Below are 24,557 nucleotides of genomic sequence, written 5' to 3'. Positions count from 1 at the left end.
TAAAACTACAAGATAAATGGTTCACTACATTGATTAAGAATATCTAAAAATTGCTCAAGATTTAACTAACTGATCTAATTCAAACACACAAAAACAATTTGTAAGACAAGAAGTGACTATTGTACCTTTGATGACACCCAAAAACAACAATCACTGGCATGAAGAATGAATATTAAAAATATCAAACAAAAGAAAGATCAAAAGAGACGGAAAATGTTGAAATTTGCAGTTAAAAATTAATTATCTTATTATCAGTTTTGGTACCAATTATTTTTAATCCAAAGGGATTCTTTGAAGTTTTTATTTACAGAAATTACATAATATCTAGCAATAATGACAATAAGTAATAGTAGTGTAGCTAATTTGTTTTTCCAAAATCATATAATTAAAGAAAGTTAATCTTATAATTAATTGTATATCATGGAACATAAACAAATGTCAATCCCTTTCTAAGTATTTTTCAAATAAATACCACATCAAAATTATTTTAAACATTAAGTAAATAGTAAAATTAAATAGTGTAGTATTATGTGTTTTTCTAATAACCATTTTAAATCGGTTCTTTATATCTGATGAAATATGTTTCGTTTTATTTAACAATTATTCTTTTGTGATTTTGTAGTGATCTATAACGAAAGAATAAATGATACGTGTTTTATAAAAAGCAGAAGACAAATCATCTATCACATAATTTACTTAACTGCAACGATTTTGTGGTTTAATTTACTAAAATTCATTATAAAGCGATTTCATAGAAATAATGCCCTATACAATATATATAATTGCATTTTAGAAATTATTAAAAAAATCAGGTCAATTACTTAGCTAATCCACTCGCCCGACCCTAGTAAATATATATATAAAACCAAAAAGATACTTCTTCTTGTTATAAGTTTCTCTTCCCCATGACCAATGTCTCTGCTTAGCAGACAGGGCAAACGTTCTTCACAATCAGTCATTCTCCAAGCATTCTGCATGATACTCGTGCCCATAATCCAAAGTTGCAATCTTTTCTTCCTTCTTGAAGCTTTCCAGTAATACATAAACATTGAGAGAAGCCTTCTAAATGCTTTCATCTTTGGATATATCTCTTTAACCTGACATATAATGCAAGGTTTAGTCTCTCTATCAATAGTTTGTGCAAGGTTGGTTCCAAAACATGTTATTGTTTTCAGATGATTCTTTACATCTTCCTCTGGCAAATCAGTGTTTACTGTTCCTATTCGCTCGCTCAACGCAAGAAGCTCTTGTTCAAAGCCATGGATTTTCAAATCAGACTTAACAAAAATACACCTAACCATGATCACAAAAAACTACATTGTCGACTTGAGAGTCCACAATGCAACTTTCAGCTGCTTAATAGTAATATGATTGGCTGACCTCGTAAGACATTTTTTCAATGTTTAATCGCATATCTCGATGATGATCAATGTGATTATGCACATAACCACCAAGGAAGTCTCCAAACTCAAATATTGCAACTTCCTAAACACATTGCGTGAACCAAAAGACACAGAATATTGAGCAAAACCAAGAATGAAGAAGATGGGAAAGAACAATCAAGGCAAGATAGCTACATCATCAGGCATCACTCTAAGACGAGGAACTCCTCCAAGGTGTTGTCTAAGAGTTTCTAAAGGTACTGAATCATCTCGCTGATGATTCTGGTATATCATACACCCAGTTGGTTGAACTGGACCCATCTCTGAACTCAAGGGACCGCGCTACTGATTGTGTTCACAGTAGGACCTCTGTATAAGGGAGGAGAAGAAGCCTTAGGAGGGAACAATATGGCGCTCTGACCTCTCACTCCTTGTACAAGAGGATGATGATGACTATAATAATGGTTCCTTGGATTTAACTGAGAAGGATTCATGAATGGTGCAGGGTTTCTACTACTAGACTCTAGAACCAGCGACAATGTTACTACCTAAAAGACCATTCAAAGATAGATGAATAAGATTACAAAGTCCAAAACACTTTCAAAAGAGATCATCGGTTAGTACGTACGTAAGGTGTGAGAGGCCAAAAGGAAGGTGAACCATCAGATCTGCCATGGTGTTGTTGGTCATACCAGATTGAGCCAGGAGGTGGGAAAGGATGATGACCAGCATAGTTCCCTTAAATAAATCTGTTTGGAAGATGAGGAGGAGGAATAACAGCTCTTGGTATGTTCCTTGTGCCTCCAAAAGTACTCAAAACTGAGGATTCATGTGTATTCCTTATGTGCTTTTCTTTTATAAGTTCACCATGTGTGATCCAAAAATGATCAGAACTTACTCCGTGGCTGCTTGAAGATGGTAACTGACTTGGTGGCTTAGCTTGAAATGCAACATAGGGAACATAGTAATTGGTAGGATGATATTGATGGTACTGAGGAAGACCATAGAACATTGATGTGTTGTCATAAGTTGGGTCTTGAAGAAGATAATGATCATCAACTAAATTAGGAACGTTTAACTGCAACCACATCAACCAGTTGTTGCTGTGTAAAGCTGCCTAAAGGAGAATGGTGCTGTTTCTCCATTTCTAAACCGACCACTGTTTTGTTTCTTTGTCTAGTTTCACTTAATGCATAAGCTCTCTGATAGGTTTTTGATTTATTAGGAAAAAAAAACATCAGTAACAACGTAATGATGACACATCCAAGTATAAAACCGAGTGAGAAACTGAACATTTCTTAACTTCAATAGAGCCAATCAATTATTACTTACACCTTCTCAAGCTGATACTAAAAACTAAGATATTTATATATTCTGGTTTGTGAATCTAATAATTTATCTCATTCAAATTACCGTAAGGAATGAATTACTTTCTCAAATAAGATGTTCAGTTGTAGTACTTAGGGATCGAATTCACAGGAAGCTAGGGAACCTAGTATATCTAATCAGATTGATTAAGCTAGTATATCTAGATTATGATTAAATGTAAAAGCAGGTTTGTGAGCAAGGCCGTTGCTCGATTGATTTGATTGGGGGGTTTTGGTACTTAGATGAAAATAGCTAGACTTAGGGTTTTTATTCAGGTAATCAGGATTATAATCCTACAGATTCCTAACAAGTTGTATGCATGATATTATAGAGCTCAACACTTATAAACAAACCGATAGGCTCTCGCTTTCTAGGTTTGTCTATTGACCAGATATAAGTGTCGATCGATGATTCTATAGGAATATCGATCGATACACTTGTTGAACCGTCGACCGATTATTCGATTATAATATCGATCGAAGCGTTTAGCTCATGCGATTGACACCCTAAACCCTAAGTAAGCTTAGCCGACTACTCAATCATAAAGCAAGATGACACATACATGATTTCTGAATAATACTTCATATAAAATAAAGTAGAAAGACAAGGGTTCAAGATGATATTCTCGTGAAAATGAGAGATGAAGCATTCTCCCTTACAAGTTGCTAAATCCAAAATAGTTCTAGGACTCTTGTAAAACTAGCGTAAAGAATTAGAAATGATAGCATAGGCTTTTTATATGGAGGCGCCGGCAGCTGAGAAAGGACAGAAAATCTAGGGCAAACCCCTGAAATCTTGGAGGTTTCCTTAATAGTCGGGAACAGTCAGTCGCTTTCTCTTTTTGGGAACAATCTTCGGATTGATCCGACTGGCTGTTCTGCGTTAGATATTCCAAAATGACTTCTTCCTTCATGGCACTCTCTTCTTTACTCTTTCACCTGCTCTAAACCTGGAATGATATCAAATAAGCACGAATTAGGACTGAGAATTAACTCAAAGAACACATATAATGATATTAAAAACACCATATATCAAGATTTTATATGTTTCGGGGGATATATCAAGAGTTTGATAGTATAGGTGAGAATAAGAAGGGTTTAACAAGATTAGACTAAATTTAATGTTCCATTACAAGACACGATTAGACGAAATAAAATTAAAACATCACATAAACTAATCTCATCCATCTACTTTCTTCTACGGGTTGCTATTTTCGGACCCAGACCCGAGGACTTCCTCAACGCCACTGCTGGTCCTTATCTTCTTCTCTTCTTCCTCTCCGTCCACTTCTGCAACAATTTCATAATAATTATTCCTCCAAATCTCACGGCTTCCTTCCTCATCCCACCTAACGGTATAAGCATCAGGCTAAAATTCAACTATAAAAGTCATTTCGTTTGAAATTGAACATCTGAAACAATCATACACAACCCCTTTCTCACATAAAATATCTTCGGGTTTACATCTGAGGCATAGTGCCCACGTGCCTTCCAGAACTTGCAATCAACAACGAACTTTTCTTTTCTGGCTACTACTTTTGCCAGAATCTTGAATTTCATGTCGAGATGGTATTGGTTACAAAAACTTAGCAGCTCCTCTATGTCAGCTTATTTGTTCCTCTCATAAAGAGCTTGAAGTCCTAGCTCCTCAGCAGCTATCCATGCTGAAAGCTCATCATCCTGCCGCTTTCTCTCAGCTTTTGTTATTCTTTCCTCAGCCTCAAGCTCATCATCATGCCGCTTTCTTTCATCTTCCGCTCTTCTCTCCTCAGCCTCAACCCTCAAGCTCATCATCTTGCCGCATACTCTCATCTTCTGCTTTTCGCTCCTCAGCCTCAAGCACATCATCCTACCGCTTCCTCTCAGCTTCCTCTTGCTGCTTTTTCTTGTTCTCAGCTTCTGCTATTCTCTCCTCAGCCTCAAGCTCATTTTCCTGTCGCTTCCTTTCATCTTATGCTCCTCTCCTCAGCCTCAAACTCATCATCCTGCCCCATTCTCTCATCTTTTGCTTTTCTCTCCTCTTCTGCTTTTCTCTTCTCAGCCTCAAGCTCATCATCCTACCGCTTCCTCTCAGCTTCAACTTGCTGCTTCTTCTTGTTCTCAGCATCATCACCACTGGGAGGAGCATCATCACCAGAAAGAAGAGGAGTTAATCTATCGTTGTTCTTCTTCACATCTTCATGAACCGGAAGAGGAGAAGTTAAGCCATCGTTCTTCTTCACATCTTCATCTACCGGATGAGAAGTAGTTAAATCATTGTTATTATTGTTCACATCTTTATCAACCGGGGAGGAGGAGTTAAGCTATCGTTATTCTTCTTCACATATTCATCAACCGGATGAGGAAGAGTTAAAACCTTCGTTGTTCTTTTTCAAATCTCTATCGACCAGATGAAGAGTTAAACCTTCATTTTACTTCTTCACATCTTCATCAACCAGAGGAAAAAGAGTTATGCCATCGTTCTCCTTCTTCATATCTGCATCAACCGAAGGAGGAATAGTTAAGCCATCATTTCTCTTCTCATCATCATTATCATCACCCTGTGGAGGAGTTAATCTATCGTTGTTTTTCTTCACATCTTCATAAACCGTAGAAGATGAGTTAAGCATCGTTCTTCTTCTTCACATTTTCATCAACCGAAGGAGAAGGAGTTAAACCTATGTTGTTCTTCTTCAAATCTTCATCAACCAGAGAAAAAAGAGTTAAGCCACCGTTCTTCTTCTTCACATATTCATCAAACGGAGGAGGAATAGTTAAGCCATCGTTTTTCTTCTCATCATCATCCTCATCACCATCGTTTGTATAACCATTTTTTTTACTGCCAAAAACACTGATTTCGAAATTTCATTGCAGAGAGGTATTGTGCAGGCCTAAAAAGTTTGGAGGTTAATGTAAAGAGATTTTATATGTTTAGAGGGATATATCAAGAGTTTGATAGTCTAGGTGAGAATAAGAAGGGTTAAGCAAGATTAGACTAAATTTAGGGTTCCATTAGAAGACACGATGAGACGAAATAAAATTAAAACATCGAATAAACTAATCTCATCCATCTACTTTCTTCTACGTGTTGCTATTCTTGGACCCGGACCCGATGACTTTCTCACCGCCACCGCCGGTCCTTATCTTCTTCTATTCTCCCTCTCCATCCACTTATGCAACAATTTCAAAATAGTTATTCCTCCAAAGCTCAAGGCTTCCTTATCCCACCTAAAGGTATAAACATCATGCTTCAATTCAACTATAAAAGTCATTCCGTTTGAAACTGTACCTCTGAAACAATCATACACAACTCATCTCTCACATAAAATATCTCCTGGTTTGCATCCGAGGCATAGTGCCCACGTGCCTTGCATAACTTGCAATCAACAACGGACTTTTCTGTTTTGGCTACTCCTTTTGCCGGAATCTTGAATTTCATGTCGAGATAATATTGGTTACAAAAAACTTAGCAGCTCCTCCATGTCAGCTTCTTTGTTCCTCTCAAAAGAGCTTGAAGTCCTAGCTCCTCAGCAGCTATCCATGCTGCAAGCTCATCATCCTGCAGCTTCCTTTCATCTTCTACTATTCTCTCCTCAGCCTCAAGCTCATCATCATGCTGCATCTTCTCATCTTCTGCTTTTTTCTCCTCAACCTCTAACTCATCATCCTACCGCTTCCTCCTGCTGCTTCTTCTTGTTCTTAGCTTATGATATTCTCTCCTCATCCTCAAGCTCATCATCCTGCCGCATCCTCTTATCTTCTGATTTTCTCTCCTCAGCCTCAAGCTCATCATCCTACCGCTTCCTCTCAGCTTCCTCATCAACAACGTTTGTATAACTGTTTTTTTACAGCCTAAAACACTGATTTCGAAATTTCATTACAGAGAGGTATTGTGCATGCCTAAAAAGTTTAGGGGTTAATGTAAAGAGATTTTATATGTTTAGGGGAATATATCAAGAGTTTGATAGTCTAGGTGAGAACAAGAAGGGTTAAACAAGATTAGACTAAATTTAGGGTTCCATTACAAGACACGATGAGACGAAATAAAATTAAAACATCACATAAACTAATCTCATTCATCTACTTTCTTCTACGTGTTGCTAATCTCGGACCCGGACCAAATGACTTTCTCACCACCACCGCCGGTCCTTATCTTCTTCTATTCTCCCTCTCCGTCCACTTCTGCAACAATTTCATAATAATTATTCCTCATGCCGCTTCCTCTCATCTTCTGCTATTCTCTCCTCAGCCTCAAACTCATCATCATGCTGCTTCCTTTCATCTTCTATTATTCTCTCCTCAGCCTCAAGCTCGTGATCCTGATGCATCCTCTCATCTTCTGCTTTTCTCTCCTCAACCTCTAGCTCATCATCCTACTGTTTCCTCTCAGCTTCCTCCTGCTGCTTCTTCTTGTTCTCAGCTTCTGCTATTCTCTCCTCAGCCTCAAGCTCATCATCCTACCGCTTCCTCTTAGCTTCTTCTTGCTACTTTTTCTTGTTTTCAGCATCATCACCACTGGGAGGAGCATCATCATCAGAAGGAAAGAGAGTTAATCTATCGTTGTTCTTCTTCACATCTTCATGAACCGGAGGAGGAGAAGTTAAGCCATCGTTCTTCGTCACATCTTCATCAACCGAATGAGAAGTAGTTAAGTCATCATTATTATTCTTCACATCTTCAATCAACCGGAGAGGAGAAGTTAAGCTATTGTTATTCTTCTTCGTATCTTCATCAACTGGATGAGGAGGAGTTAAACCTTCGTTGTTCTTTTTCACATCTTCATCAACCGGATGAGGAGTTAAATCTTCATTTTACTTCTTAACATCTTCATCAACCAGAGAAAAATGAGTTATGCCATCGTTCTTCTTCTTCATATCTTTATCAACCGGAGGAGGAATAGTTAAGCCATCATTTTTCTTCTCAACATCATTATTATCACCCAGCGGAGGAGTTAATCCATCGTTGTTTTTCTTCACATCTTCATCAACAGGAGAAGAGGAGTTAAGCATCGTTCTTCTTCTTCAAATTTTCATCAACTAGAGGAGGAGGAGTTAAACATACGTTGTTCTTCTACATATCTTCATCAACCAGAGAAAAATGAGTTAAGCCATCGTTCTTCTTCTTCACATCTTCATTAACCGGAGGAGGAATAATTAAGCCATCGTTTTTCTTCTCATCATCATCCTCATCACCATCGTTTGTATAACCGTTTTTTTTACAGCCTAAAACATTGATTTCGAAATTTCATTACAGAGAGGTATTGTGCATGTCTAAAAAGTTTGGGGGTTAATGTAAAGAGATTTTGTATGTTTAGGGAGATATATCAAGAGTTTGATAGTCTAGGTGAGAATAAGAAGGGTTAAACAAGATTAGACTAAATTTAGGGCTCCATTACAAGACACGATGAGACGAAATAAAATTAAAGCATCACATAAACTAATCTCATCCATCTACTTTCTTCTACGTGTTGCTATTCTCGGACCCGGACCCGATGACTTTCTCACCGCCACCGCCGGTCCTTATCTTCTTCTATTCTCCCTCTCCGTCCACTTATGCAACAATTTCATAATAGTTATTTCTCCAAAGCTCAAGGCTTCCTTCCTTATCCCACCTAAAGGTATAAACATCATGCTTCAATTCAACTATAAAAGTCATTCCGTTTGAAACTGAACCTCAGAAACAATCATACACAACTCATTTCTCGCATAAAATATCTTCTGGTTTGCATCCGAGGCATAGTGCCCACGTGCCTTGCATAACTTGCAATCAACAACGGACTTTCCCTTTCTGGCTACTCCTTTTGCCGGAATCTTGAATTTCATGTCGAGATGATATTGGTTACAAAAAACTTAGCAGCTCCTCCATGTCAGCTTCTTTGTTCCTCTCATAAAGAGCTTGAAGTCCTAGCTCCTCAGCAGCTATCCATGCTGCAAGCCCATCATCCTGCCGCTTCCACTCATCTTCGGCTATTCTCTCCTTAGCCTCAAACTCATCATCATGCCGCTTCCTTTCATTTTCTACTATTCTCTCATCAGCCTCGAGCTCATCATCATGTTGCATTCTCTCATATTCTCTCCTTAGCCTCAAACCTTTGTTGTTCTTTTTCTCATCTTCATCAACCGGATGAGGAGTTAAACCTTCATTTTACTTCTTCAAATCTTCGTCAACCAGAGCAAAAAGAGTTATGCCATCGTTCTTCTTCTTCATATCTTTATCAACCGGAGGAGGAATAGTTAAGCCATCATTTTTCTTCTCATCATCATTATCATCACCCTACGGAGAAGTTAATCCATCGTTGTTTTTCTTCACATATTCATCAACCGGAGAAGAGGAGTTAAGCATCATTCTTCTTCTTCACATCTTCACATTTGCGGGTATATTTTGGATCCGGATCGGTTCGGGTATTTAGGAACCGAAATAGATCCGTAATACCCGAACTGGATCCGAAAACTCTAAAAATACCCGAAGAACCGCAAAAACACCCAAAACTTTATCCAAAATCAGACCCGGAAACCCAAAATATACCCGAATTTTACCCGAATACCCGAATTTTACCCGAATACCCGAATTATATTTTCTAAAAATCTAAAATTTTACCCGAAACCTACAATTATACCCGAAAATCTAAACCCGAAACTTTTAAAAAAATCCAAAATACCAAAAATTTACCCAATCACCTAAATATACCTTGTATATACAATTATTTGCGGGTACTTCGGGTACCCGACGGGTCTCGGATAGGACCCGGATCCTAACCGAGATCCGCGAGTCCAAAAAAAAAGATTCAATAGGTACTCAGCATGGACCCGGACCCGGACCCGAATCTGTATTTTCGGGTCGGTTCCGGTTTGGGTCTTCGGGTCCGGGTAAAATGCCCAGGCCTAATCAATCGTATCAGAGCTATCAACCTCAAATGTTATGGTCTTTTTCTGTCAGTCTTGACCAAAATTTGTTTCTCACCACAGAGTGTCACACGAGATAAAGTGTTTGCTTTCTTCTGGATGTAAATATGAGAGACTCTCTTAGCAATGTGGCTTAGCCGGATTAGATGTGATTAAACATATTTTAACATTAACTAGATTTTAAGCCGCACATCCGTGCGGATATTTTTCATTTTATAAACATATTTGATATTATTACAAATGTTTTAAATATTAAATTTTCTTTTTAGTATTATATATTATGTAACTCTATAATATTATTGTTTTATTTCTTATTCGGTATTATTAATATATAGTGATTTGTGTAATACATTTTACTTTGTTATTAATATTTATTACCTACTAATATAGTTTTGAGTTAGGTACAATAAAATAACAATATGAAATAATCAAATAGACAACCTCCTTCAAAATATGTTTTTTCATTAATTTATACATTTTTCTATAATACATTTTTAAAATTTATTTATTTATATTATAGAAAAGAAATATATTAAAGATCATTTATATTTACATGTTGTGTTTAAAAATATATTTTGACATATATTATTTTGTATTTTATGGGATTTATAAGTAAAACACTTCTTCGTTTAAATAATATAGCCCTATTATTTTAGTAAATTTTATATATAATAGTGTCTATCATTATTTTAGTAACTTTTATTGATATATGATATTTTTGGTTGTTATCATATTAAGTTTTCTTTTAATTTTTAGTTAAGATAATAAAATATTAGATTGCTTTACGATATATATAGTTTGGCTTTTCGTGGTGCATTTCAAAAGGTTATTTTTTATTGTCTATGATCCACCCGAAAGAGATGGTCTCTTCACATGAGGGTAAGTAAGAATAGGATGTGTAATTTTCAAAAAAGTGGCTACTTGTTTTTGGTTTGTTTACACCAATTGGCTACTTTTTTGTAAATTCATTTTTCTACTTTTCAGGGTTTTCTTATTTGATGCTTTTAAAAAGTCATAGTTTCTTCATTATTCTACGTAGTGATTTGATCTGACCTACTGTTTTCTGTCATCTGAAAAAGTGTTAAAAGTCTGGTGAGATTTGTCTGTTTGTTAAATGTGTTTCTCTTTTTGTAAGATGATTGGGTCGCAAAGATAGTAAAATGGAAGGTAGCAACTATTCATCCTAACAATAACCCGTAATTAACGGTAACATGTTATGTAATCATTTTGTGCAAACTGATATGCTTAGTGATCCTATCAAATGATCTTCAGTTATTATCATTTATATATATTTTTTAAACTAATCATTTAACAATAAGAAAATGATCAAATCTGTTTTACTCGCTCCCATTGGAGATTTGTGAAAACGTCGTTAGTACCATTGCACAATTTTGGTGGAGTTCGAATCCACCAAAAAGAGGAATACACTAGGCGAAATGAAAAAAAGTTTGTCTACCAAAAGAAAAGGGCAAGATTGGTTTCTGTTTAATTCATGAGTTCAGTCTAGCACTACTGGCAAAGCAATTATGGAGATTGGTTCAGTACCTCGATTCACTGGTTGCCCGAGTCTTGAGGGGACGATATTATAGGATGACCTCGCCATTAAGAGCAATCTCTGCAAGTAGCCCATCATATGTGTGGACAAGCATCTCCGCCGCAAGGAAGCTCTTACTTCTGGGGATCAGACAGAAGATTCATTCTGGTTATGAAGTCAAGGTGTGGGAGGATCCGTGGATTCCAACGACACCTGCTAGACCAGCTACACCTGTAGCGCCTGTGATGCACCCAAATATGAGAGTTAGTGACCTCATTAATCAGGAATCGAAGGAATGGGACGTAGGACTACTAGAGGATTATGTCCATCCTGATGACATAACACTCATTCGCAGTATGGCCTACTCATCGCCGTGATACTTTCTGCTGGAACTACACGAAGAATGGCCAATACACAGTTAAATCTGGATATTGGGTTGCTCAAAATCTGTTGAAGCCAAAAGAGGAAAAGGAAATACTGGAACCAAGTATCACTAAACTTCAAGCCTTTGCTTGGAAGTTAAAAGCGCCAAGGAAGATGTGCCATCTTATATGGAAATTGATAACGGGTCAGGTAGCAGTAACGAGGAATCTAGTAAGGCGGAATATGAGGTGCGATAATTATTGCCCAAAGTGTGGGGAAACAAAGGAATTTGTAACTCATGCAATATTCGAATGCCCTCCAGCTCTGCAAGTATGGTCCTTATCGACAACTCCTACAAGCCCAAGTACATTTCCAATGGCAAGCGTCTACACAAACATGGACTATCTATTCTGGAGGAAGAATAATATCCTAGAACCAGACAAATACAGGGATCCTTATCCCTGGATAATATGGTATATTTGGAAGGCTCGCAATGATAAACTTTTCAGGGGAATAGACAGAGACCCTTTGGAGCTAGTTCGATACACAGAAAGTGAATGTCAAGCCTGGTTTAATGCAAATGAGATGATACCACCAGTAGTACAGGCCAGCAATAATGATGAAAACCAAGTCTTAAGCTTGGGTAATATTTGCCTATTAGATGGATCATGGACAGCTTCTGATCGCTTTAGTGGATGTGTATGGGTCTCGATGGATAGTGAGTAGAACATACAACTTATGGGAACACGGAACTTCACTCGATGTGAATCAGCAATGCATTCGGAGGTAGAAGCACTGCGATTGGGCGATGGAGAATATGCTTCAACACTCGCCATGCCAGAGCTACGGAACAGACTGCAAGGAACTGATTGCAATGATAAAGGAACCTCAGGAGTGGCCAAGCTTCGCGACAGAATTGGAGAAGATAGAGACGCTGCAGATTTGTTTCCCGGACTTCAAAATCATCCATGTGCCACGAGTGCGCAATCAATTTTCTGATTTTTTAGCTAAGACTGCTAGAACCTTTCGTATGGAGTTACTTTTCATTGGTTGTTCTATTCTGGTCTGGTTACCCAGACCACCTCAAGCTTGAGTAATAGAATGGTCGTTTGACGTAAAAAAAAAAAAAAAAAAAAAAAAGAAAGAAAGAAACTGAAGTTAAATGAATGCATAAGTTATTATTGTTTTGGTCTTACGAGAGATATCTGCAATCAAGAACCGGTTCAATCTAGTTAGTTCCACGTTATTACATTTATATATAGATTTAACTCAACATGATTCAACGTATTTTACGTGTAATGTTTACTCAAATCGAATGAATATTTTGATTCGAATGCTTCTAGGAAACTCTTCATAAATCGCAATCAAATCACAAATTATTATGTTCTTTCTTTTGGTTTTCAATATAAATTCGATTATTATAATGTTCTTCCTTGTTGTTTTTCTCTCATCTCCTTTTCTTCATGATAATCATGACTTTCTTCTTGCCCCCAACGAAAAGAACAACATCATCATATAAACAGAGGAATCTCATTATTTCAGGAGGTTCAGAAAGAAAAAAGATCACAAAAGAGTTCAAGATAAGAATCATATGTACAGAATATTGTCATACAAAACACAAAGTTAATAAGTGTAATTAAAAGAATTTTCAGCACTCTTGTCTGACATTACTAGCAACTGCTCGAGCCCAAAACTTGATCTGATCCTTCATTTCTTTCCTCGAATCCTTTGGAACCCTAGGCGGTGTAGCTAATCCATGTGGCTCGACCAGCTGGTCATCATAACCTTTCAGCCTTTGAATCTCTTTGGTTGTTTCTATGCTACTTACCGTTTTACGCAGCGTTTTGGGACTTGAGCTTCCTTGTTTGACCACAACAGTTTCTTCTGATCTCAGCTGTCTTGGTGGTCTCTGCCTTGGATTGATCGAAACCTACATCAAGAATCAAACTCTATTTTGGTTTCTAGATTTTCAAAAACCCATTTGCTTTTTACATAAATAGTAATTAATTTATTTACCTTTGGAACATTTTGTGAGCTAGCGAGGGATTCACGTATCAAGAATCCCATTCTTGAGTCGGATTCGTGATCTTCAAGTTCATCTTCTTCTCTTATGTCATTTGGCATCGTTTGAGTTCTTTGCAAACTAATCTTGACACTGCTGCTGCTACTACTGCTACTACCACCTTCTGTCATGTTCCTTTCACTATTCCTTTTCTTCTTATGCAAGTAACGTTCACCCGTTGTCTTCGGTTCTAGAACCCTAATCTTCTCAGAGAACTGACGCGTCAGCTTACTGATCATCTTCTTTGCCTCGTAATCAACATTTCTTTTTTCTATCCGAGGCGGCAAAGAGGGTGCTCGGACCAAACAGCGGTCGGTGGAAGCTTCTTGAATCTTTCCTGGAGCAGAACAAGATCCAGCAGATTTGGGAAGAACCACAGGTTCCTTTTGCCGCAAGAAACATCCAACTGGTCTCGGTTCTTGAACCCTAATCTTTTCAGAGAACTGCTTTGTCTCTCCTTTTTTTCCATCTATGGAAGCTGCCCTGATCAAACACCTCCCTGTGGAGGCTTCTGAAGACTTCTTCTCATCTGAATCTCCCACTTTTTCAGGAGCTGTCAAAAAAGAAGAAGATGGGTAAGGATCTGAGTGACAATACCTTAAGACTCTCGATCTCCTGGTAAATAAGTTCTCAAAGAACCAGTAATCATCTAGAAGATCATCAATAAGTGATTCACTTGAACTTGAGAGATTCATTTCCTTTTCAGACAAGAGATAACAAAAGAAAAGAAAGACTAGAAAGTTGAGAAGATGAGACAAGAGATGCTAAAAAGAGAGAACTTGTGTGTTTATAACAAAGATATGGTCTTCTGATCTTCTTTTGTGGGTGTTTGTTTGTTCATATATGTGTTGTTTAGTAAATATCCAATGTATTTCAAGCATCGATTCTGGAGATTACTTAGAAGTGCCCACATGGGCAGCCTTTCCTCAATTATTTTAGCAAATTTTATATTATTATCTATGTGGAGTGAATATTTTGGTTTTTGCATGGAATATTATAAGATTTTCCAGGTAAAATATAATGATCAAACTGGAACTTATTCCAGAATAGAATATTTACAAGTCTAGAGCAATAGAGACAAATCATCAAATGTAGTCTATTAAAATTCATAAGCAAAAAAGTATCTAAGTAGATAATAAAACAATTAATTTTGGCAACAACTAAGAAAAAAAAGGTTCCACAAAGCTATGATTGCTTAAGGGATGGCATAATAATTAATCACTGCCAGGACCCTCCCACAAGCCATGTGATTTCTCTTTTTACATACATTTGTTTTTTGTCCATCCTCTAATTGTATACATCAGTAGGAATAAATATAGTACAATTATAGAAGCATGTATCTTGGAGAATAGATACAAAGATTTTGATTAAAATAATAATCAGCAGATAAGAAGAAACAATAATCACGAGTTATGGATCTCCGTCACAAAGCCGGCAATGTTTATGTCTGCATGACAAGTGATTCAATTACTGATAAGAACGATCGAGTGTGATATTATATATAATATGAATTTCATAAATGAATAGTAGTGACATTGATTGTTTTGTGTTTGTATATAATCACGTGGATGTTAAAAAGTCGTGAAAGCAGATATAGCATTTTCAATATTGTATTTCATGAGAAGTTCATTAGCCCACGCACGTAGGTAATTTAAGATACACTGATATTTGGTCAAATTTCTATTTTCCGTATTAAAATTTACCAAACGCCTAATCTTATGCGTATTGCGAAATCAATCATTAATTGATATTATCCTTCGTTCTTAAGAGATAGATCCAGAAATTGTGAAAAGTGAAGAATGTTTCACAAAAATTCTACTTGTACAAAATAAGTTGCAAAAAAAAAAAAAAAAAAAAAATTCTACTTGTACGTATTCAGGGATATATTGCCTACGTATTCATAGCAATAAAATAATAAGGAAACTAATCTTAAGCAGCAAACTATGATGGACCATTATGTAATGTCGCGTTGACATTGAAATATTTCCAAAAGGAAGCTTTTATCATCCCATTATAAGATATTTTTTGCAATAAAAGTCTTTCTCCATTACAGTTCTGTGAATTGCGTCCGAATATGTTGTTTACTCACATAATTTAATCTCTTCTATTCAAAAACGGTAATTAGAGGTTTCAAACCTTTTATTTAGTAAAACGTGTGCTGTTTTTGGCTTAATAACCGACACTTAACACTTGGGAAGTAGAAATGGTGTGCAAACGGTCTGAAGAAGGTTTGGCTTCCAAAAACAGAATCACTAAACATTACTTCATGTGGGCTTAGAAGAAGAAGAGGAGAAAACCACCAATCTTGAATAAGCTTCAAAGGAAATACCATGGGCTTGTGCAAAGATGAAAGGTCCATTCCAAACACAAGATCAACTTATGTGGAAAAAAGGGGAGAAGACAAGAATAGTGGCTGTTATTTTCTCAGGACTCATTTTCCTTTTTAACCTGGAGGGTTTGTGGGTAATATGACCAAACAAATCATCCAAGAGAACAGTACCGACGACTAGTCCGGTCCCAAACTTTTTAATAAGGATTAAAGCAACAACAATTTTATTCCTAAAGAAAAACAAATCCAGGACCGAAGGACTTACGCATTATCTCAAACTAGCTCTTACTCCTAGGCTGCCAGTGCTTAGTTAACTGGACTCATTTCTTCGTGCTTAGTTAACTGGACTCATTTCTTCATTTACATTAGAAAGGAAAAACCTTAGCAAGATGTACATTTTGTTGTTTAGGGACTCATTTCTTCACTGGATCAAACAATCTTTAATATTATTGGACTATTAATATTACTAAACATGATATCGCGTTTGTGATTTCTAAACTTGCTTAGTATTCTTCGGCTTCACTAGACTTACATCTTCAGACCTTACACAAAGTGTTTTGCTACTTGAATAAACTGTTTCCAAATAAATCGACCCAGATTTTAAAATATACCCGTTTGGACATGTACGATTTTCTCTTAACTTTTATTTCCACATTTTTCATATACTATTTTTTCCTGTGAAGAATTGAGAGAGTTCTGACGATCGACTCTTCAAAAAAAAAGAGGCAAAATCCCGATTACATTATTAGATTAGTAAGTGTTTTGTCTAATCGTTGCTTCGGATAATCTTTTGGGTTTCAATTTTCTTAACTGTTCAATCTTTTCCTGTTTTTTTTTGTAGAGATATCGAGTAGATCTTGTTTCCGCTCAGTCTATATGTTAATTAGGGTTTATAAGTTTCGTGTTAATCGTTCTTATGTTTCTACTGTTCGCGATTTAAATTTCTTAATTGTTCAAATTTTATTTTTTTTGGCAGGGATCTTGGGTTCTTTTTCCCCTTTTCGTTTTGGAGCGAAGCTTCTTGACTCAATCTTCGAGGTAATTTCTCTGTCTATGAAATAAAAATATATATTTGTTTTTAAACTTATGTCTTGTGAAGATGGAATTCAAACGAGGACAAACACATTTGATCGGTTGGAATCAATCCCGTATTAAAGCTACGAATTAGAATTGTTTGGAAACATGTATAACAATTTAAAAAAAAAAATTGTTTAGAAACATCTACTCTATTAAAATAGAATCCTATTTAAATTCTACCATGACATGTTTTTAATTTTGGGCCTATTGAATATGTTGTGACTAAATATAAAAATATAAATTTTATTAAATTCACTTTCATCTATCATTGTTAGGAGAAGACTTAATACGCATTCATCTAATTATCTATCTTATTAAAGCTCAAGTACAAATTAGAATTGTTTGGAAACATGTATAACAATTTTTTAAAAAAATTTGTTTAGAAACATCTACTTTATTAAAATAGAGTCCTATTTGAATTCTATCATGGCATGTTTTTAATTTTGGGCCTATTGAATATGTTGTGACTAAATATAAAAATATAAATTTTATTAAATTCACTTTCATCTATCATCGTTAGGAGGAGGTTTAATACACATTCACCTAATTATCTATCTTATTAAACCTCAAGTACAAATTAGAATTGTTTAAAAATTTTTTGTTTAGAAACATTTACTCTATTAAAATAGAGTCCTATTTGAATTTTACCATGACATGTTTTTAATTTTGGGCCTATTGAATATATTGTGACTAAATATAAAAATATAAATTTTATTAAATTCACTTTCATCTATCATCGTTAGGAGGAGGTTTAATGCACATTCACCTAATTATTTATCTTATTAAAGCTCAAGTACAAATTAGGTTTGTTTGGAAACATGTATAGCAATTTTTTTTAAAAATTTGTTTAGAAACATCTAATCTATTAAAATAGAGTCCTATTTGAATTCTACCACGGCATGTTTTTAATTTTGGACCTATTGAATATGTTGTGACTAAATCCTTACTAATAAAAGAGACTTTTAGAGGCTTCATAGACCGTCCACATTAGCGAAAAACAATTCTCCCGAAGATGACACCTGACATTATTATTTCAAAAATAAAAAATAAATAATAAGTAAATTTGCAATATAAGGAAAAATAAATAATAAGTAAATAAACAATATAAGAAATAGAAACATTGCATTAAACAATAATAAATAAATATGCAATATAATAAAAATAAATAATAAGTAAATATATAATTAAGAAATAAAAAAACTAAATTAAACATATATTTGAAAAATGTATAGTATAATAAATAAAAACTAAATACACAATATAAAAAATAAAAATATTATATTAAATATTTATCATAATAATAGAATAAATAAATATAAAATAAAATAAAAAATAATAAGCAAATATAGTATATAAGAAATAAAAATATTACATTAAACATTAATTATAATATTACAATAAGTAAATATAAAATATAAAAAATGGAAAAACCTAAATTAAACATATATTTGAAAAATGTATAGTGAAATAAATAATAAGTAAATATACAATATAAAAATATTACATTAAACATTAATTATAATATTACAATAAGTAAATATAAAATATAAAAAATGGAAAAACCTAAATTAAACATATATTTGAAAAATGTATAGTGAAATAAATAATAAGTAAATATACAATATAAGAAATACAAAAAATAAATTAAAAATCTATCTGAAAAGTATATAATAAAATAAATAATAAGTAAATGTATAATATAAGTAATTGAAATATTATATTAAACATCGTAATATTACAATTTGATATAAAAGCAAAACAGTTAGATAAGTAAATATATAATAAAAAAGTAAATATACAATATAAGAAATGAAAAAACTACATTAAACTTCTATCTAAAAAGTGTATAGTTTTACATTTTTATTATTTTCAGATATTTTATAAGTAAATAAACAATATAAATCAAACAAGCATACAATATAAGAAATATAAATATTACTTCAAACCTCTCTCATAAAATTATCATTTGATATAAAAGCAAGAAAATTAAAATAAGTAAATATATGATATAACAAAAAATAAACAATAGGTAAAATACAATTAAGAAATTAAAAACTAAATAAAACATCTATGTGAAAACAATGTTTAGAAAAATAAATAATAAGTAAATATACAATTTAAAAAAAATAAAAATATTATATTAAACGTCTATCATAATATTAGAATAAGTAAATATGCAATATAATGAAAAATACGCAATAAGTAAATATACAATAGTAGAAATAGATACTAATAAAAGAGACATTTTGAGGTTCCATAGAGAGTTCACATCAGCGAAAAAAACTTCTCCCATGAGACGTGACATTATTATTTAAAAAATATAAAATAAATAGTGTTCTATTGTCCATAGACCGTCCACATCAGCGAAAAACAATTCTCCCGAAAGATGATACGTTGCAATATTATTTCAAAAATAGAAAATAAATAATAAGTAAATTTGCAATATGAGGAAAAATAAATAATAAGTAAATAAACAATATAAGAAATAGAAACATTGCATTAAACAATAATAAGTAAATATGCAAAATAAGAAAAATAAATAATAAGTAAATATATAATTAAGAAATAAAAAAACTAAATTAAACATATATCTGAAAAATGTATAGTATAATAAATAAAAACTAAATACATAATATAAAAAATAGAAATATTATATTAAATATTTATCATAATATTAGAATAAATAAATATAAAATAAAATAAAAAATAATAAGCAAATATAGTACATAAGAAATAAAATATTACATTAGATATATATCTTAATATTATCATTGATATAAAAACAAGAAATTTAGAATAAATAAATATATAAAATAAGAAAAGAAAAACAATAAGTAAATATACAATATAAAAATGGAAAAACCTAAATTAAAAATCTATCTGAAAAGTATATAATAAAATAAATAATAAGTAAATGTATAGTATAAGTAATTGAAATATTATATTAAACATCTATCGTAATATTACAATTTGATATAAAAGCAAAACAGTTAGATAAGTAAATATGTAATAAAAAGTAAATATACAATATAAGAAATGGAAAAACTACATTAAACTTCTATCTAAAAAATGTATAGTTTTACATTTTTATTATTTTCAGATATTTTATAAGTAAATAAACAATAAACAATAAGTAAATATACAATATAAGAAATATAAATATTATTTCAAATCTCTATCATAATATTATCATTTGATATAAAAGCAAAACAGTTAGATAAGTAAATATGTAATAAAAAGTAAATATACAATATAAGAAATATAAATATTATTTCAAATCTCTATCATAATATTATCATTTGATATAAAAGCAAAACAGTTAGATAAGTAAATATGTAATAAAAAGTAAATATACAATATAAGAAATATAAATATTATTTCAAATCTCTATCATAATATTATCATTTGATATAAAAGCAATAAAATTAAAATAAGTAAATATACGATATAACAAAAAATAAACAATAGGTAAAATACAATTAAGAAATTAAAAACTAAATAAAACATCTATGTGAAAAAAATATTTAGAATAATAAATAATAAGTAAATATACAATTTAAAAAAATAGAAATATTATATTAAACATCTATCATAATATTAGAATAAGTAAATATACAATATAATGAAAAATACACAAAAAGTAAATATACAATAGTAGAAATAGATACTAATAAAAGAAACATTTTGAGGTTCCATAAAGGGTTCACATCAGCGGAAAAAACTTCTTCCATGACATTTTTATTTAAAAAATATAAAATAAATAATAAGTAAATAAACAATATGAGAAATAGAAACATTACATTAAACAATAATAATTAAATATACAATATTAGGAAAAATAAATAATAAGTAAATATACAATATAATAAATAGAAATATTACATTAAACATCTATCATAATATTATCATTTGATATAAAAGCAAGAAAATTAGAATAAGTAAATATACAACATATAAAATGGAAAAAGTAAATTAAACATATATCTGAAAATGTGTAGTTTAATCAATAATAAGTGAATATACAATATAAAAATATTACTCTAAACAATTATTATAATATTACAATAAGTAAATATAAAACATAAAAATAATAAGTAAATATACAATATAAAAATACAAAAAAATACTTTAAACATCTATCTGAAAAATATATTATAAAATAAATAATAACTAAATATATAATATAACAAATAGAAATATTACATTAAACATCTATCGTAATATTACAATTTGATATAAAAGAAAAACAATTAGATAAGTAAATATACCATATAAGAAATAGAAATACTACATTAAACATCTATTTCAAAAATGTATAGTTTTACATTTTTATTATTTCCAAATATTTTATAAATAAGTATACAATATAAGTAAAACAAGCATACAATATATGTAAAAGAAGCATACAATATAAGAAATATAAATATCACATTAAACCTCTATCATAATACTAATATTTGGTATAAAAGGAAGAAAATTAAAAAAATAAATATACAATATAAAAAAAATAAACAATAGGTAAAATACAATTAAGAAATTAAAAAACTAAATTAAACATTTCTCTGAAAAAAATGTTTAGTAAAATGAATAATAAGTAAATATACAATTTAACAAATAGAAATATTATATTAAACATCTATCGTAATATTAGAATTAATAAATATACAATATAAGAAAAAATACACAATAAGTAATATACAATATTATAACTGAAAAAACTAAATTAAACATCAAAAATCTGAATTATCCGATATTTAAACTGAAAGACCTAAATTATCTGATATTTTTATCAATAAATCTGTAATTACCGGAAAAACCAGAATCTAACCACCGAAACTAAATTTGACACACTTTTTTTTATTGCATATTTTCCAGTTCTTAACTTTGCTACAGAATCAAACCAAAATAACCCAACTGAAACCAAACCAAATTTTGTAAATAATTGAACAGTTTCTAAATTTCTAGAACCAAAACACCAAAACCAAAATACCGAACCAAAACACCAAACTGAAATGGAATGATGAGAAATAATAATGTATATACATTTAAATGGTGCAAAGAAGGCATTTTATTTTTACAAATTATTTAACTCCTTTTAGTATAATGTACAAATATGGTTTATAAATGCATGAGATAAGATATAAGCAATGTTTTTATATTCGATCTGCACTAGCAGTCAAACCGTTAAACCCAGTTGCCGTATATAATTACAACTGACTTATTCTCTTCATGTAGTATTCTACTAGAGATTCTACCAACTAATATGTTTCCATAAAATTTTGATCTATTGAAAACCTATTAATTAAAAATCCAATAAGACCCAAAACTCCGTTATTAACCTGTGAACCAACACCGGCTCATCTGACAAAAACCCAGAAAATCTTATAATACTTTTTAAAAATGAATTAAACTTCTCATATACTTATAGTAGTAAATAAAAGAATAAACTATTTGATTTGTTATATAAACTAAACACATTGTATTTATGTTATGCATTTCAAATTATAACTTTTGTAATAATCAATACTATTACAATTTTAATGTAAATGAATTATTATTTTTGTTTAGAAACATACAGACCTATAGATATGAGAGATAATATCTTATGTTAAATAAATACATGTTGTTGTATACTCGTATGGCTTTTTTTTTTTTTTAACTTTGATTAGTAATAAGGTCAACATATGTATTTTGTCTTCTTTTGGCTCATACGTGTATCTAAGGGGAGTTGTAATTTAACTATTACTGACCGTGCGGGTATGTTATATATTTTATAAATGTATAAGTTTGTTATAATCATAAATATTTTAAATATATGATTTATAAATTAATTTAATATATAATGTAATTCTATAATCTTATTTTTAAGTTTTTTTTCTTTGAAAATATTACTATATAAATATTTTTATACAATTTACTTTGTTATTACTTACTTATATAATTTCAATATCGGTACAATAAATTTATTATCTGAAATAATTCATTTCAAAATATATTTTTTTAATTTTTAAAATTTGCATACAATTTTTAGAAAATATTATTTAGTTGTATTATAAAACAACCCCCAGATCTCTCCCAACTCTTCGTCACGGATCTCAGAACTAGAACCGTCATCGTCCTCCTCCTCGATAATAAACCATCGAGATCGTCGCCTTTTCATTGGAGCCTTCGGAACTGTCTGATCGCCCATCGCCGAAGCCTCCCCCCAGGACAACACTAGTGAAGAAAAAGGACCATCAGGGAAACGACGAGGTCTCGAGCGACCGTCCACGAATGAAACTGGGAGAGCAGTTCGTGTATTCATCCTGATAAAAAGTTGCAGACGAAGAAATTAGAAAAAGGATTGCGATCTTAAGCCATCTGGGCTGGAATATTTATATTCAGCTATACCCCTTCGCGGAAGAGAAAAGGAAAGAGTATATCCGTGGAAAAAAAAGGCAAGAGGATAAAGTCCAGATTTTCCAAAACGAGGGAAAAGGATAAATACGAATTACCCCGAAAAAGGATATCTTAGAGAAAAAAAGGAAATATAGATCGCAGTTATTTTCCTATTTTTGGAAGTCCCAGTGCAATCGCCAGTGCTGCAAAATTCCTCGGGAGACTGCTTCCGGTCCGAACCCTTCCTCATCTATCAACAGCCAAGAAGAAATCAGGGTCCACGACCTGCAGAGTCTACTCCAAATAGGTCCAGAACCTAAGGACACTCATCAAGATTCAGGTCTATTCAGGGAACAAGATCTTCCTCCAGGTTCAAAACACGGTCAAGACCTAAGACGAGCCTGGAGAACAACACGATTGGAACGATGTCTTGCCAAGGGGAGCCTGTTGAGATAGAGCAACTCTGGTTGGCTCAAGTGCACAGGTTATTCTCTGATATCGACAACAAAATCGAGCAATAAGGGACAAACTGTTGGGAAAAAATATCCCAGAGTATTATTTCTCCAGACCCTGGGCAGGACACCGACTTCCAGACTCCTGCCGACAAGAACTCAAGTTCCGACCCCTGCTTCCAGACCCTGCCTTCGGGTAAAATGAAAAATTGCCTATAAGGAGAATTCTTCCATATTTCTGAATATGGAAGAGTATAACATACTTCTAACCGACATCTACAACTATATAAGGAGAACCCATATCCAAGAATAACGGATCAACATTCAGAGACTAAGAGATTAGGGTTAGGCGGCTAGAACAAGGGTTTATACACCAAAACGTTGTAGTCTCTGCTCATATCATCAATAATACAATCTTTTAATCTCAATTCTCTGCTATTTTACAAGTCTCCTAGTGTTTCGTAGTACTCACAAAGATCCTACACAAAAATCTCCTAACACCTGCAAGCCTTCTCGATCGCAATGAGATGGACCAGATTCAGGGAGAACGAAAGAGATGCTGGCCATTGCCGACTTTTCGTCGAAAATTTTCGAGAAGCAGCACTCGAGTGGTTCTCCCGACTTAGGCGAAATTCCATCGGAAGTGTCCGCCAACTCTCTCCGGAGTTTCTGAAGAAGTACTCTATGCTCATCGACAGAGAAACTTCTGACGTCGATCTTTGGAGCCAAGCC

At 32.6% G+C, this 24,557-nt stretch overlaps 2 protein-coding genes and 1 pseudogene across 2 annotated transcripts; 1 reads left to right on the top strand and 2 right to left on the bottom strand.

Annotated features, from left to right (window-relative positions):
• Window positions 1–886: 886 nt before the first annotated feature.
• LOC106331215 lies at window positions 887–2,472 on the bottom strand (annotated as a pseudogene).
• A 3,736-nt stretch (window positions 2,473–6,208) lies between these two features.
• On the top strand, window positions 6,209–7,202 carry LOC106331214. The gene is made up of 2 exons (XM_013769532.1): window positions 6,209–6,559; window positions 7,032–7,202. Exons 1-2 carry the CDS (start codon window positions 6,209–6,211, stop codon window positions 7,200–7,202), a joined length of 522 nt encoding a protein of 173 aa, XP_013624986.1.
• Window positions 7,203–13,039: 5,837 nt separating this feature from the next.
• On the bottom strand, window positions 13,040–14,517 carry LOC106332789. The gene is made up of 2 exons (XM_013771282.1): window positions 13,544–14,517; window positions 13,040–13,457 (listed from the first exon to the last, which is right to left on the bottom strand). Exons 1-2 carry the CDS (start codon window positions 14,282–14,284, stop codon window positions 13,176–13,178), a joined length of 1,023 nt encoding a protein of 340 aa, XP_013626736.1. The 5' UTR covers window positions 14,285–14,517; the 3' UTR covers window positions 13,040–13,175.
• Between the last annotated feature and the right edge of the window lie 10,040 nt (window positions 14,518–24,557).

Source organism: Brassica oleracea, chromosome C3, assembly GCF_000695525.1.
Source record: "Brassica oleracea var. oleracea cultivar TO1000 chromosome C3, BOL, whole genome shotgun sequence".
Taxonomy (NCBI): domain Eukaryota; kingdom Viridiplantae; phylum Streptophyta; class Magnoliopsida; order Brassicales; family Brassicaceae; genus Brassica; species Brassica oleracea.
The sequence above is the reverse complement of the archived record's forward strand: the minus strand, read 5'-3'. Positions and strand labels throughout refer to the sequence as shown.